This window comes from Oncorhynchus gorbuscha, linkage group LG09 (genome assembly GCF_021184085.1).
Source record: "Oncorhynchus gorbuscha isolate QuinsamMale2020 ecotype Even-year linkage group LG09, OgorEven_v1.0, whole genome shotgun sequence".
Taxonomy (NCBI): Eukaryota; Metazoa; Chordata; class Actinopteri; order Salmoniformes; family Salmonidae; genus Oncorhynchus; species Oncorhynchus gorbuscha.
This window is the reverse complement of record NC_060181.1, coordinates 37,088,618-37,105,749: the sequence shown is the minus strand read 5'-3', so window position 1 is coordinate 37,105,749 and position 17,132 is coordinate 37,088,618. Positions and strand designations below refer to the sequence as shown.

At 47.9% G+C, this 17,132-nt stretch overlaps 1 protein-coding gene across 1 annotated transcript in view; it reads right to left on the bottom strand.

Annotated features, from left to right (window-relative positions):
* Window positions 1–17,132, bottom strand: part of LOC124043495 (semaphorin-6D-like) — a 151,949-nt gene that overhangs the window by 17,500 nt on the left and 117,317 nt on the right. The window contains 5 exon segments of the mRNA XM_046362151.1: window positions 13,288–13,365; window positions 14,609–14,749; window positions 15,248–15,421; window positions 16,572–16,727; window positions 16,906–17,037. Coding sequence (XP_046218107.1) covers window positions 13,288–13,365; window positions 14,609–14,749; window positions 15,248–15,421; window positions 16,572–16,727; window positions 16,906–17,037 — 681 coding nt within the window.

Below are 17,132 nucleotides of genomic sequence, written 5' to 3'. Positions count from 1 at the left end.
AGGGAGCGATGCTAGGCAGACACGAACAGGAATTGTCTGCTGCTCGACATGCCGTTGAGACCCTGGCCGCCCAAGTCTCCGGCCTCTCGGAGGATATTCACAATCTCCGCCTCGATCCACCGGTTACCTCCTGGGCTTCCGGGTCTCCGGAGCCCAGAATTAATAACCCACCGTGTTACTCTGGGGAGCCCACTGAATGTCGCTCGTTCCTTACCCAGTGTGATATTGTGTTCTCTCTCCAGCCCAACACGTACTCCAGGGGTACTGCTCGTATCGCCTACGTCATATCTCTCCTTGCTGGACGGGCTCGTGAGTGGGGCACGGCTATCTGGGAGGCAAGGGCTGAGTGTACTAACCAGTATCAGAACTTTAAGGAGGAGATGATACGGGTTTTTGATCGTTCTGTTTTTGGGAAAGAAGCTTCCTGGGCCCTGTCTTCCCTATGTCAAGGTAATCGATCCATAACGGATTACTCTATAGAGTTTCGCACTCTTGCTGCCTCCAGTGACTGGAACGAGCCGGCGTTGCTCGCTCGTTTTCTGGAGGGTCTCCACGCTGAGGTTAAGGATGAGATTCTCTCCTGGGAGGTTCCTTCCAGCGTGGATTCTTTGATTGAACTCGCTATTCGCATAGAACGACGGGTAGATCTTCGTCACCGAGCTTGTGGAAGAGAGATCGCGTTAACAGTGTCCCCCCTCTCCGCATCACTACCATCTCCCCCCACTGGCTCAGGTGTTGAGCCCATGCAGCTGGGGGGTATTCGCATCTTGACTAAGGAGAGGGAACGGAGAATCACCAACCGCCTCTGTCTCTATTGCGGTTCCGCTGGTCATTTTGTCATTTCATGTCCAGTAAAAGGCCAGAGCTCATCAGTAAGCGGAGGGCTACTGGCGAGCGCTACTACTCTGGTCTCTACGTCAAGTTCCTGTACTACCTTGTCGGTCCAGCGTAGATGGACCGGTTCGGCAGCTTCCTGCAGTGCATTAATAGACTCTGGGGCGGAGGGCTGTTTTATGGACGAAGCCTGGGCTCGGGAACATGACATTCCTCTCAGACAGTTAGGGGAGCCCACGGCCATGTTCGCCTTGGATGGTAGTCCTCTCCCCAGTATATTATGTGAAACGCTACCTTTAACCCTCACTGTTTCTGTTAATCATAGTGAAACAATTTCTTTTTTGATTTTTTGTTCACCTTTTACACCTGTTGTTTTGGGCCATCCCTGGCTAGTGTGTCATAATCCTTCTATTAATTGGTCTAGTAATTCTATCCTCTCCTGGAACGTCTCTTGTCATGTTAAGTGTTTAGTGTCTGCTATTCCTCCTGTTTCTTCTGCCCCCTCTTCACAGGAGGAGCCTGGTGATTTGACAGGGGTGCCGGAGGAATATCATGATCTGCACACGGTCTTCAGTCAGTCCAGGGCCACCTCCCTTCCTCCTCACCGGTCGTATGATTGTTGTATTGATCTCCTTCCGGGTACCACTCCCCCACGGGGTAGACTAGACTCTCTGTCGGCTACCAAACGTAAGGCTCTCAAAGATTATTTGTCTGTAGCTCTCGACGCCGGTACCGTGGTCCCTTCCTCCTCTCCCGCCGAAGCGGGGTTCTTTTTTGTTAAGGAAGAGGACGGGACCCTGCGCCCCTGCGTGGATTATCGAGGGCTGAATGACATAACGGTTAAGAATCGTTATCCGCTTCCCCTTATGTCTTCAGTTTTCGAGATTCTGCAGGGAGCCAGGTTCTTTACTAAGTTGGACCTTCGTAACGCTTACCATCTCGTGCGCATCAGGGAGGGGGACGAGTGGAAAACGGCGTTTAACACTCCGTTAGGGCATTTTGAATACCGGGTTCTGCCGTTCGGTCTCGCTAATGCTCCAGCTGTCTTTCAGGCATTAGTGAATGATGTATTGAGTGACATGCTGAACATCTTTGTTTTCGTTTACCTTGACGATATCCTGATTTTTTCACCGTCACTCCAGATTCATGTTCAGCACGTTCGACGTGTTCTCCAGCGCCTTTTAGAGAATTGTCTTTATGTGAAGGCTGAGAAGTGCGCTTTTCATGTCTCCTCCGTCACTTTTCTCGGTTCAGTTATTTCCGCTGAAGGCATCCAGATGGATCCCGCTAGGATCCATGCTGTCAGCGATTGGCCCGTCCCTAAGTCACGTGTCGAACTGCAGCGCTTTCTCGGTTTCGCAAATTTCTATCGGCGTTTCATTCGTAATTTCGGTCAAATGGCAGCTCCTCTCACAGCCCTTACTTCTGTCAAGACGTGCTTTAAGTGGTCCGTTTCCGCCCAGGGAGCTTTTGATCTCCTCAAGAAGCGTTTTACATCCGCTCCTATCCTTGTTACATCTGACGTCACTAAACAGTTCATTGTCGAGGTTGACGCGTCAGAGGTGGGCGTGGGAGCCATTCTGTCCCAGCGCTCCCATTCTGACGATAAGGTCCACCCTTGCGCGTATTTTTCTCATCGCCTGTCGCCGTCGGAACGTAACTATGATGTGGCTAACCGCGAACTGCTCGCCATCCGCTTAGCCCTAGGCGAATGGCGACAGTGGTTGGAGGGGGCGACCGTTCCTTTTGTCGTTTGGACTGACCATAAGAACCTTGAGTACTTCCGTTCTGCCAAACGACTTAATGTGCGTCAGGCTCGTTGGGCGCTATATTTCGCTCATTTCGAGTTCGTTATTTCTTATCGTCCGGGCTCAAGGAACACCAAGCCTGATGCTTTATCCCGTCTCTTCAGTTCTTCAGTAGCCTCCACCGACCCCGAGGGGAGATTCCCTGAGGGGCGTGTTGTCGGGTTGACTGTCTGGGGAATTGAGAGGCAGGTAAAGCAAGCACTCACTCACACTCCGTCTCCGCGCGCTTGTCCTAGGAACCTTCTTTTCGTTCCCGTTCCTACTCGTCTGGCCGTTCTTCAGTGGGCTCACTCTGCCAAGTTAGCCGGCCACCTCGGCGTTCGGGGTACGCTTGCTTCTATTCGCCAGCGTTTTTGGTGGCCCACTCAGGAGCGTGACACGCGTCGTTTCGTGGCTGCTTGTTCTGACTGCGCGCAGACTAAGTCCGGTAACTCTCTTCCTGCTTCTGCTCCTGACCTTGCTGTGTCTAAGTCTGTCCCCAGACACCGCATCTCTCCTGGTCCTGCTCCTGGCCTTTCTGTGTCTCAGTCTGTCCCCAGCCACCGCATCTCTCCTGCCCTTGCTGTGTCTCAGTCTGTCCCCTGCCACCGCATCTTTCCTGCCCTTGCTGTGTCTCAGTCTGTCCCCAGCCACCGCATCTCTCCTGGTCCTGCTCCTGCACTTGCTGTGTCTCAGTCTGTCCTCAGCCACCGCCTCTCTCCTGTTCCTGGTCTTAGCCTTGCTGTGTCTCAGTCTGTCCCTAGTTGTTACTCTCCTGGCCTGTTTGGTCCTGATTGCTCAAACTCTTACAGTTCTCTACCCGTGTCTCATTTTTATAATAATAATTGCACTAGATTCCCTCTTCATCGTTTCCCGTTACGGTCCTGAGGAGAGGAGTTGGGTTCCATCTCGGGACGTGCTGGACCGTTCGCTGATCAATGATTTCCTCCGTTGCCGCCAGGTTTCCTCCTCGAGTGCGCCAGGAGGCGCTCGGTGAGTGGGGGGGTACTGTCATGTATTGTATTGTCATGTCTTGTCCCTGTGCTTTCTCTTCTCTTCGTTTCCCCCTGCTGGTCTTATTAGGTTTCTTTCTCTCTCTCTATTTCTCTCTCTCTATCGTTCCGTTCCTGCTCCCAGCTGTTCCTCATTCTCCTAACGACCTCGTTTACTCTTTCACACCTGTCCCCTATTTTGCCCTCTGATTAAGTCTCTATTTCTCTCTCTGTTTCTGCTTCTGTCCTTGTCGGATTCTTGTTTGCTGTTTGCTTTGCCTTTGTTCCGTCCAGTTGTATTCTGCCTCGTCATCAGATACTGTGTGTGAGCAGGTGTCTCTATCCTCTACGGCCCGCGCCTACCCGAAGGGACCTGCAGTCTGTTGCCGCTAGCCCTGCAACTCTCCTCAACAACTAGAAGGGGGACTCTCCTGTTAAACTAGAGGATGTGTTTTCCCTGTTTGGACTTCCCCTGTAATAATTGAGGATTTATGTTTTCCCTGTTTGGACATTAAAAGACTCCGTTTCCGTTATATCGCTTTTGGGTCCTCACTCACCTGCATAACAAGGTAGGCTAGTTGAGAACAAGTTCTCATTTGCAACTGCGACCTGGCCAAGATAAAGCATAGCAGTGTGAACAGACAACAACACAGAGTTACACATGGAGTAAACAATAAACAATTAACAAGTCAATAACATAGTAGAAAAAAATAATCTATATACATTGTGTGCAAAAGGCATGAGGAGGGAGGCAATAAATAGGCCATAGGAATGAATAATTACAATTTAGCAGATTAACACGGGAGTGATAAATGATCAGATGAACATGTGCAGGTAGAGATACTGGTGTGCAAAAGAGCAGAAAAGTAAATAAAATAAAAACAGTATGCGGATGAGGTAGGTAAATTGGGTGGGCTATATACCGATGGACTATGTACAGCTGCAGTGATCGGTTAGCTGCTCAGATAGCAGCTGTTTAAAGTTGGTGAGGGAGATAAGTCTCCAACTTCAGAGTAACAAAGCGGATGGCACTGTGATAAACTGCATCCAGTTTGCTGAGTAGAGTATTGGAAGCTATTTTGTAGATGACATCGCCAAAGTCAAAGATCGGCAGGATAGTCAGTTTAACGAGGGTAAGTTTTGCTGCGTGAGTGAAGGAGGCTTTGTTGCGAAATAGAAAGCCGACTCTAGATTTGATTTTGGATTGGAGATGTTTGATATGAGTCTGGAAGGAGAGTTTGCAGTCTAGCCAGACACCTAGGTACTTATAGATGTCCACATATTCTAGGTCGGAACCATCCAGGCTGGTGATGCTAGTCGGGCGTGCGGGTGCAGGCAGTGAACGGTGTGCATTTGGTTTTACTAGCGTTTAAGAGCAGTTGGAGGCCACGGAAGGAGTGTTGTATGGCATTGAAGCTTGTTTGGAGGTTAGATAGCACAGTGTCCAAGGAAGGGCCAGAAGTATACAGAATGGTGTCGTCTGCATAGAGGTGGATTAGGGAATCGCCCGCAGCAAGAGCAACATCATTGATATATACAGAGAAAAGAGTCGAGAATTGAGAGAATTGAACCCTGTGGTACCCCCTTAGAGACTGCCAGGGGACCGGATAACATGCCCTCTGATTTGACACACTGAACTCTGTCTGCAAAGTAGTTGGTGAACCAGACAAGGAAATCATTAGAAAAACCGAGGCTACCGAGTCTGCCGATAAGAATATGGTGATTGACAGAGTCGAAAGCCTTGGCCAGGTCGATGAAGACGGCTGCACAGTACTGTCTTTTATCGATGGTGGTTATGATATCGTTTAGTACCTTGAGCGTGGCTGAGGTGAACCCGTGACCGGTTCGGAAACCGGATTAGAACACAGCAGAGAAGGTACGGTGGGATTCGAGATGGTCAGTGATCTGTTTGTTGACTTGGCTTTTGAAGACCTTAGATAGGCAGGGATGGATGGATATAGGCAGGGTAGGATGGATATAGGTCTGTAACAGTTTGGGTCCAGGGTGTCTTCCCCTTTGAAGAGGGGGATGACCGCGGCAGCTTTCCAATCCTTGGGGATCTCAGATGATACGAAGGAGAGGTTGAACAGGCTGGTAATAGGGGTTGCGACAATGGCGGCGGACAGTTTCAGAAATAGAGGGTCCAGATTGATTGATCCAGACTGATTTGTATGGGTCCAGGTTTTGCAGCTCTTTCAGAACATCTGCTATCTGGATTTGGGTAAAGGAGAAGCTGGGGAGGCGTGGGCGAGTATCTGCGGGAGGGGGGGGGCTGTTGGCCGAGGTTGGAGTAGCCAGGAGGAAGGCATGGCCAGCCGTTGAGAAATGCTTGTTGGAGTTTTCGATTATCACGGATTTATCGGTGGTGACCATGTTACCTAGCCTCAGTGCAGTGGGCAGCTGGGAGGAGCTGCTCTTGTTCTCCATGGACTTTACAGTGTCCCAGAACTTTTGGGAGTTAGAGCTACAGGATGCAAATTTCTGCCTGAAAAAAAGCTGGCCTTTGCTTTCCTGACTGACTGCATGTATTGGTTCCTGACTTCCCTGAACAATTGCATATCGCGGGGACTATTGAATGATATTGCAGTCCGCCACAGGATGTTTTTGTGCTGGCCAAGGGCAATCAGGTCTAGAGTGAACCAAGGGTTCCTAGTTCTGCATTTTTCAAACGGAGCATACTTGTCTAAGATGGTGAGGAAGTTACATTTAAAGAATGACCAGGCATCCTCAATTGACGGGATGAGGTCAATATCCTTCCAGGATACCCGGGCCAGGTCGATTAGAAAGGCCTGCTCGCAGAAGTGTTTTAGGGAGCGTTTAACAGTGATTAGGGGTGGTCGTTTGACCGCGGACCCGTAGCGGATACAGGCAATGAGGCAGTGATCGCTGAGATCCTGATTGAAGACAGCAGAGGGCAAGTTGGTCAGGATAATGTCAATTAGGGTGCCCATGTTTACAGATTTAGGGTTGTACCTGGTGGGTTCCTTGATGATTTGTGTGAGATTGAGGGCATCTAGCTTAGATTGTAGGACTGCCGGGGTGTTAAGCATATCCCAGTTTAGGTCACCTAACAGAACAAACTCTGAAGCTAGATGGGGGGGCGATCAATTCACAGATGGTGTCCAGGGCACAGCTGGGAGCTGTTTCTGGACTTATTTCTGGAGAGATTCATTTTTAAAATTAGTTTGGATTGTTTGGGCATAGACCTGGAAAGTATGACAGAACTCTGCAGTAGACAAATCCTCCCCCTTTGGCAGTTCTATCTTTTTTTGTTTTTGTTTTTTTGTTTCGAATTTTACCCCCTTTTTCGTGGTGTCCAATTGTTGCAGTAGCTACTATCATCGCTAATACTCCCGTACGGGCTCGGGAGAGACGAAGGTTGAAAGTCATGCGTCCTCCGATACACAACCCAACCTAGCCACACTGCTTCAGTGGCGCGCATCCAACCCGGAAGCCAGCCACACCAATGTGTCGGAGGAAACACCGTGCACCTGGCAACCTCGGTTAGCGCGTACTGCGCCCGGCCCGCCACAGAGTCGCTGGTGCGCGATGAGACAAGGACATCCCTAGACCTCCCCTGGACCTCCCGGTCGCGGCCGGTTACGACAGAGCCTGGGAGTGAACCCAGAGTCTCTGATGGCACAGCTGGCGCTGCAGTACAGCGCCCTTAACCATTGCACCACCCGGGAGACCCTGGCAGTTCTATCTTGACAGAAAGTGTTATAGTTGGGTATGGAAATCTCAGAATTTTTGGTGGCCTTCCTAAGCCAGGATTCAGACACACGGCAAGGACATCAGGGTTGGCAGAGTGTGCGCTAAAGCAGTGAGTAAAACAAACTTAGGGAGGATGCTTCTGATGTTGACATGCATGAAACCAAGGCTTTTTCGATCACAGAAGTTAACAAATGAGGTTGCCTGGGGACATGCAGGGCCTGGGTTTACCTCCACATCACCCGAGGAACAGAGGAGGAGTAGGATGAGGGTGCGGCTAAAGGCGATCAAAACTGGTCGCCTAGAGCAGAGAGGGTCGGATTAACTACACACAGAGCCTGAGTTCGTGGCTGGGGCCGACAGATAAAACATAAATAAACAGAATGGAGTACCGTGATTAATGGACAGTCCAGCAGGCATCAGCTATGTAGCTAAGTGATCATAGTGTCCAGGGGGCAGCAGTAGATGGAACAGGGAAGCCGCCACTACGCTAGCATGCGGGCGACACTGCGTTTAAAGTTAGTAGCCCGGGGGTGGTAGGGGGGGTCTGCTCAGACGGAGGCCGGTTGAAGGCACAGCGGATGGAGTATTCGTCGGCAGACCAGTCGTGGTGGTGCGGCGGGGTGCCGAGTCGACAAAGAATCCAAGCCAGATGGCGAAAGAGGTATTGTAGAATTTAGTTTGCTAGCAGGGAGATGTGCCTGGCTCACGGCTAATGGTGCAAGCTTCGTGGCAGTGGCGGTAGCCAAGGTCCAGAGTTTACAGCAAGGATCCGGTGAAGTATTGGGCTCTAGCCGTGTATGAGTGGGGTTCGGGTGAACAGCTGAGTAGGCCGGGAGGTGGACCTCAGGGATAGCTTCGGTACTGGGTGTAAGCTAGCTGTGAAGATCAGAAGTACTGGTCCAGGGATTACGGCAGGAATCCGGCGTTGTTGTGGAGAGACAGTTCGATACTGGTAGACTGGCAAGTATTATCCAGGCTAAAAACAGGGCTGGCTGTGCAGAAGGTAAAAGCCGCTAGCAGTGGCTAACAATGACTAAACAGCTTGTAGCTAATTAGCTGGTTAGCTTCTGGAGGTTCTTGAATGTATTCTAAAAATGTAAAATAATAGTGATTCCGATTCACATTGGGTGAGGCAGGTTACCGGAAGGTATAATCAAACTAAAAATCGAAAAGAGATTGAAAATAAATATGGGTCTGACTGGGGACACGGCGTTTCAGACAGTTAGCAGGCCGGTGCTAACAAGCTAACAGTTAGTAGGCCTGGGCTAAACAAGCTAGCAGTTAGCATACCGGGGCTAAACAAGCTAGCAGTTTGTAGACCGGGGCAGGCTAGCAGTTAGCAGGCCGGGTTAGAAAGCAAGCAGATAGCAGGGGCTAGAAAGTTAGCCTTTGGGGGACGTTGCGATGGGGTTAAGTCTGTTTTTGCCTCTTCATGCGGTGACGTCGATAGACCGGTCGTGGAATTAGTAGGGTTCCAAGTAGCTCTAGGTAGCTAGCAGGCCTAGCTGGTTAGCATAATGGGCCTTCAGCGGGCGTCGCGCCTGAGGGGCCTGTTGGGAGTCCTCGGGCAGATTATGTCGGTATTCCAGTCTTAGGGGATCTGCGGGGTTCCATGCCCCGTACCGGCTGTAGAAGGGGTCCGGATATTGTAGCCCAGGAGTATGCTTCGGTGGAAGCACAGGAGCTCTGGTCGGGCTAGCTTCAAGCTAAGTGGATGGAAACGCTAGCCAGGAGTAGTCATCCGGGGTTGCAGTTAGCTAGTTGTGAAGATCCAGATGAAAATGTAGAATCTAGATTTAATTTTGGATTGGAGATGCTTAATGTGAGTCTGGAAGGAGAGTTTACAGTCTAACTAGACACCTAGGTATTTGTAGTTGTGGTGTCGTCTGCGTAAAGGTGGATCAGAGAATCATTGAACCCTGTGGCACCCCCATAGAGACTACCAGAGGTCTGGACAACAGGCCCTCTGATTTGACACACTGAACTCTGTCTGAAGTGTAGTTGGTGAACCAGGCGATGCAGTCATTTGAGAAACTAAGGCTGTTGAGTCTGCAGATAAGAATGCGGTGATTGAGTCGAAAGCCTTGGCCAGGTCGATGAATACGACTGTACAGTATTGTCTTTTATCGATGGCGGTTATGATATCATTTACGACCTTGAGCGTGGCTGAGGTGCACCCATGACCAGCTCGGAAACCAGAAGGTACATTGGGATTCGAAATGGTCGGTCATCTGTTTGTTAACTTGGCGTTCGAAGACTTTAGAAAGTGTCGGAGTGTCGGGGAGTGTCACCCCGTTTGAAGAGGGGGATGAAGGAGAAATGGGGGAGGTTTGGGCAAGTTGCTGTGGGGGGTGCAGAGCTGTTAACTGGGGTAGGGGTAGCCAGGTGGGAAGCATGGCCAGCCGTAGAAAAATGCTTATTGAAATTCTTGATTATTGTAGATTTATCGTTGGTGACGGTGTTTCGTAGCCTCAGTGCAGTGGGCAGCTGGGAGGAGGTGCTCTTATTCTCCATGGACTTTACAGTGTCCCAGAACTTTCTGGAGTTTGTGCTACACTACAGGATGCAAATATCTGTTTGGAAAAGCTTGCCTCATTCACCTACAGCGCAAAGCCCATTTACCGCCATCCTAATACAGAACTTGCCCAACCTGCCAGTTGTCGATGAGAGAAGATTTTTCTTAGCCAGTACATTCACAACCTGAGAGACACATCCTGCACATGCATATGACGTCACCATCCACAGACAAGGTGGTATATGTATGTATATGTATATATGTATATGTATATGTATATGTATATATGTATATATGTATATATGCCATTTAGCAGACGCTTTTATCCAAAGCGACTTACAGTCATGTGTGCATACATTCTACGTATGGGTGGTCCCGGGAATCGAACCCACTACCCTGGCGTTACAAGCGCCATGCTCTACCAACTGAGCTACAGAAGGAAAGAGAACATCCATTTTGCTGGCACCCTAACAAAGTTGGTCTGTTCTCCCCTTGTGCGCTGTCCAATTAGAAACCAGCGTCACGACTGATAAAGGTCAGATGATAATCTTCCTATCAGGTGACAGGGGGAGCAGAAGTGGCCAGGATAGCCTGCATCATTTAGGAGAAAAAGATAGCAAGGACTAAAGCCAAGGTCATTATCCAGACCCTATTCAAACAAAATAAGGAGCCAGACCCAGTGTTTTGCATGTGCATATTCATTTTACATTTACACTATTTAGCAGACACTCTTATCCAGAGCGACTTACAGTAGTGAGAGCATACATTTTCATACTAGTCCCCCGTGGGAATCAAACCCACAACCCTGGCTTTGCAAGGGACTACTATATTCCAGAACACTTTAAAGGGAAGTGAAACACACAAATGCAGGTTTAACTATTGGGGGCTGTATTTTGGGCCACTCTCCCCTCCTACCCACGGAGAAGAGGGGTTTCCAGTATTCATTCTCATTAGGACTTTTCAATCAGTGCCTGCCACTTGCACAGACAGCCATCTATAGATTTAGATTCTGCATGCCTGTGAATGAGAGAAAGGTCCATACACAACCCGATACATTTAGAGTGGCTGGAGGCTAATGGAATGTGGGGTTTGAAGGCGGCACACAAGTGTCCATTAAGGGAAGGGGAATGAATATGATTAAATTGGATCCCACTTCTGACACCAACGGGAGCTCATTCTCATTCACCCTTCAGCCCTTTCCGTCTCTGTGCTGCGGAGTCCTTGCTTTGTGTACATTTGTTTATTTTTGCTTTTTCTCTCCTCTCTCCGCTTCTCGTTCACTCGCTCTCCGTGTATCCATTTTCAAAAGTGTGGGATGCGTGAGTGCTATTCATTTCCCTCACTCAGAAACTGTAACGCTCTTCTATTTACTAACAATGAACGAGGGGAAAGGACTAGGAGACATACATATGAAAATATGAAAATTCTCAGAAATAGTCTCACTTGACAACGCATACTCGTAAAAACCAGAGACCTACCAGAGATGCATACAGGCAGTGAGACTGATATAAGTTTATACAAATGCTTGCTAATTAAAAGTCATATAAGAAAATAGTCACCCACTCACATCCAAATAAGGAGGGTTCAGTTTAGGAGAAGGCCTAATTAGAGGTTTGAGTTTAAGAAGACAAACATCATATTTTAAACAGTGGTGGGCCAGGCTGCAGAGTTGCTTTGGGACTGGCAAAGCACTTCAGCTCCATTTTGTTTTTCGCCGATCGCCTCACTTGGGAGCTCTTTAGAGCATTTTGCCAAGATGGCCCGGTCTGCCAAAACGTCTGTCGCATTCACCTCTGGTCTGGATCAACCCGTTCGTCTCCAGGGAAACCACTGACTCGCTGCCACAACAACAAGGCCCATCTGCTGCTCATCTTAGGGAAGTGGCTGAACCACAGTGTCCTGGATAAGGTGTTTCCAGAACATTCTTCCTTGTCCACTGAACTCTAACTCTCTAACAAAAACAGAGATATTTCACTGAGATTTATACTTTGGAGGTGCAACTTTATGGAACTTGCAATAGTCTCTCAAAGTTCATGAATCCCCGTCTTAAACCACCAATTCCTGTGCTGCTGGGATTAGGAATGTCCCCCAAAATCTATATAGATTACAGTGAGTGCCATTAGATCCATGTCGATGACTGACATTTAAACTGCAAAATGACTTTTTTCAGCATCTAAAAGATTTAATCAAGGCCTTTCTACTGCGGACACAGCATGACAAATCGCGCTAAACCGCCAACCCTGGAAGCGCCATGTCGAAAGTCACAGGATGGAAACTCAATTCTGCAGCAGTTAAAACAGACAGAATGCTTTCCGCAATTCTCCTTGGTTCCACAAATCAAAGACCTTCGCTTTTTTCCCCTCGACAATCTGGGAGATTCAGGGAGATGTCACATATCAGCGAAAGAACAACGGGCAAATGAGTAGGAAAGGAGACAGGAGAGGGAGGAGAGATGGGGACCCACTTTGGCAGCTTGCCAAAAGAGAGGTGTGAGAGTAGGTGTGAGCCACAACCTTGTTCTTTAGCACCACTTCACCAAAGGGGGGGGGGGGTGCTAGCCCTACACATGCAGAGCCGCAGTACCGCTGGTTTTTGTCCGCGACTCTGCAGTGAAACACCGGATTCAGCTAATCAAGGTGTTGACAATTAGTTTGATTAGTTGAATCGGGTGTGATGGCACTAGGCCGGGACAGAAACCACGAGCAGGATAAAAAAATAATCACTGCTAGGGAATGGGTGAGGTTGTGGAACAAAGTGAACTGGTGGCATGGCCAAGTGAATCCCAGTAAGCTCTTACACAGCAACCTTTTCCATAACACTGGAGAGCAATGATCATGAGTCAGTGTCAAATGACCCCTCTTCAGTTCATGAGAACTGATCGATGGCAACCAATCAGTTGTTCAGTCATTTCCTTTGTTTCAGAGAATTGAAGAGACTATTTTCATTTTCAGGAGGTCTGGGGTGACAACATTTTTTATTCCTGAGAGATTGCAGTATCTGTCAGCTCATAAATAAATCAATGGACTCAAGCCATTGTGGCTCAAGTGGTTGATTGTTCCTTTCACTTAAAGTGCATTGCAAAAGTGGAAACTGGCCCAAAGCCAGCAGATATAAAGAAACAAATGGATGCATATTAGCATTAACTGCACAAACAGAGTTCCAAAGTGTATAATTTGCTGGTGTAAAGAAACTGACTATCGGGAAAACTCATCTTTGAAGAGCGGTCCTCATCTGCAGTACAATGATGTCACTTACTCAATACATTCTTCCTTAATATGACTTTCAAAGGGTTTTGAGATTTATTTCCCTTATATCTTCCACTCTCTACTCTCCTCTCCTCTTATGGGGGCCAATAGTGATGGCAGATATACGATCACGCTCTCAAACCTTTATTACCTTTCAGATTGATGCCTTTCAGCGCGACAGGAAGGAAAGTGACACTTACTTGAACCCTGGCGCCATGTTGGCACAGCTCCCGGTCCGGAGCCAGATGCAGTACGGGTCACGGGAGGACAGACAACTCCTAGAAAATGACGAGGCAAGAGACGGTTAAATCCCTGTATGATATTGCTCCTTGGCGTGGAGGCAATGGGCGCCCGACTGTGTCTACGTTGACAAAGTGACACGCCACACACACACTTGAGGCAAGGACACTGCTGCGGTCTAGTGGAGCGCGGTCTGTTAGGGCTATTCCCCATCTGGTGTCTGCAGAGCGAGACTGGCCTGCGTGTGAACACAGAGAGGTGAATGTGTCTGACAGTGTGTTTTAGCTCATTCTCCAAGATGACAAGTATGCCTGTGAAAGACCTCATAAAGGACAGGTGTGTGCATCTGTTTCTAAATATTTCTGTGTGTGTCATGACGGGCAGCCTGGAGGAGTGAAGCCAGTTATCTTAGTGACAGGTGCCCCTCAGTCTCTCTCCTCCAGCTGTGGAGACATGCTGACAGCCAGGACCACAGGGAATGAGGGGGTGCTCTGAGGGGAGAATATGCGAGAGGGGGGGGGGGGCTGTCATACACTTGCCTAGGGAAGGAGGAAGAGAGGGGGTTGTCTCCTTTGGATTTCTCACTTGTCAATCAGTGTTCTATGTTTTCATGAAACCCTGCCTCCCTCACGTCCCACTAGTAGGAGTTTATGCACACGGCCTCTCAAAAGGTATTGTGGGCTGACCCAGACTGCGTTTGTATGCATGCACATGCGAGTGTGTGTCCGACTATGAAGGAGGCAGTGAATATTTTTGTTGCTGTTTGAATGTTGATAAATTCCAATGGCAGGATCAGTCAACTATAATGATATTGTTGATGTGGTATTCTGTGCTAATGATATCCTGAAACATTTCCAACATTTACGGGCTGTTAAAATATTGATTCCAGGGGCAATTAAGCGCCCATTTCTAATGTTTTGGTTGTTTGCCAAAATATACAAACAGGCTCTTTTAGAAGCTGTGCCAAATACATTTGGACAATTTGTTAATTTCCTCATGGCTTCCATGTTCTCTCTAGCTCAATTATCTGACAAATGACTAGAACAAATACAAATATTTGTTGATACTGAAATCACTTGACCACAATTTGACATTTAAAGAGCTTGGTATACAGAGACTAAGTATTTAGAGTAAACTATTTTGAGCAGTGCAAAAGCACAAAAAAATGCCAGGACCCATTTTTTCTAGGTCACGTAGTAAGGGAAAACTCGGCCCTAACAATACTGTATATCCTCCCATGTGTATTTTCACACAATCGTTTCCGACCTTGTTGTAACTCACTTTTTACAGGCGCCGTGCTCAGTGCAGCGGCTGAGTGGTACTCTGATGACACAGCTGGTGAAGGCCACGAACAAGGCATGATGCTCCTTATCCAGCTCCATTCCCAGAATCCTCCGGTCCTCCTGCCCCTGAATGTTACACCTTTGGGAAAACATGGTCACATGACACGTGAGAACACTTAAAGCACAACCATACTAACAGATTCGAGTAAGACCATAGACATGTGAAACACAGTACAATGACTCAGTCGCAGATAGAAATGGGAGCCCCATTTAAAGCCTATCTCTGTAAGAAATGTGCATTTAGGAAGTTGATATACCATTTGAACCCCTAATATAGTGTAGAGAATAAAATTACTCTACTTGTGAACTACCATAGTAAAGATGTGGACCATTTGGCGGAAGTAATAGCATTATAATGTAGGTTACAGCTTTAAAGAGGGTATAGACATTCATTTTGGAGATTTTCCAGACTGATATTACAGTACTGTCACAATGGGATGCTTATACAGCAGTCAGGTATTCATGCCATAACCAACTTTTACTTTTACTACGCCTGCGTAGTTATGACCTATTCAAAAGTGGTTACACACTTACTTAAGTGAGGTTATAGACTGACTTATTGAGGTTTTGTGCTCACATTGAGGGGTTATACACATCTATGTCCTCCAGGAGCTGGGAGCCAAAGGAGGCGTTAGGATGAGTGCTGGACAACACCTTCAGGACCCTGCCATCCTCCGAGCCCAGGAAGACCACAGTGCGGTCCTTAGACGGCCCGGCAGAGGTGTCCACCGCAATCTGAGTCAGCTTGTACCTGGAGAAGTGAAAAACACAGTTAGCGCTGATTGTACTTCCGGAACTGGTAACTCGTCAGCCATAATGGGTCAGTCATTCAGAACAAGTGAACCGCCGTGACTGGCATTGAGACACAGGTCAACATAGGGTTGTAAATGAAGAATTTTTCATCCCTTAAAAAAATATTTTTGCTCAGCCTTTTTTGTGCTTTTCCTGATTTTAACTAGTATGGTTTTCTGTGCACCAAAAGATGGAGTGGATTAGTACCCTCAAATGGGGAAAACAGAATAGCTAGAGTGCAGCTGCTCTGAAAATTCCCTTTTGCTTTAGGCTACTTTCTGGGTGAGATTTGGCACTTTCCCGAATGGCTTGTGTTGGTTCCCTAGCAGCATAGCAGCTGTCAAGGAAGGTTTTGTAAATTAACCATGATTGTCTCCAAAATGTACATGTTCTTATCTTCGTGTGTTTACACATGTATATCTAACGCCAGTCATCTCTACTGGCTGCTGAAGACTGAAGCATAACCCCTGCATGTTATTTTCAGTTTAATAATAACCACTATGCTATAAAATGTTATTTCCTCGGGTTCATGAATGCAACACACTCGATGAGAACATCCTATGATTTAAGCCTCATTTTATCGCCAATATTTCCATGACTTCACTAGGACTTCAGGATATTTCACTAGGAGGTTTCGTGTCAGGATGTTTGGAGCAGTGTGAAATAACATGTTCCCTGTGCTTCTGTTGTCATTTACCAGAGTATCACATCAGCTTCCTGTGGTGAGAAGCAGCAGGCCGGGCACCCAGGGGGTACGGCAGGCAGACTCAAACACCTCATATCACCTCTGCACCGCCAGTAAATGTCAAGCTTTGTGGATGAAGCCACAGTCTCCGGTCAAACAGAGAAGCAGTAGCTAGGCTGAGGCAATTTCTGGATTTAGTTTCTGAGCGAGGACCCCAGTTGCCTGGTTTGAGTAAAGTGTCATCCATTGAGTCATTTGACTTACTGTACACGGTTGCACAAAAACTTTGCTGTCATACTGCTGATATGTCAGATTTGTATAACAGTGTATGTTATATTGCATTATTGTATATTTGTCTATGGTGCCGTTTGTCCACACAAAGATAAATAGTTATGTTCTATTGCATTGTACTGCCCTACAGTACCTGCTGGTGGTGCGGGTGAAGCAGGGCCGGTCGTTGACGGAGGGCACCGCCTCGTCCATCAGAGGGTAAGACTTGATGAAGGTCAGCGTGTCGTCGGGGAAGGTGGTGGACGACTTGTAGGCAGAGGCCAGGCCGTCACCGGCACAGGAACCAGGTCTGAAGTAGAAAGTAGAGATTTGAGAAATTACATTTGGCAACTCTTATTCAAACAAAACATGGGTATGTACTGTGCTAGTCTAGCTGGTCCCAGATCTGTTGGTGCTGTATGGCCAACTCATATGGTCGTTGTCATATGTAGGCTAGTGTTTCCCCCCTTTAGAAGGCAGTCTCATACCTAGGCTTGGGCACCTGTTCCTCTGGTACTGGGGTCCAGGCTGAGTCACTGGTTTTCTGCTCCTTAAACTTCCCATTAAAGGCCTTCTCTATGTCATCCATGTAGAAGGCACACACTGCTGAGCCAGGGATACTGACGAGGGAGACAGACGCAAAGAGCGTGTTCAAAAAAAGAGCCTTGTGGGATTGAGTTATTGAAAAGGTTTGTTGAAACATGGTTGGCTAGTC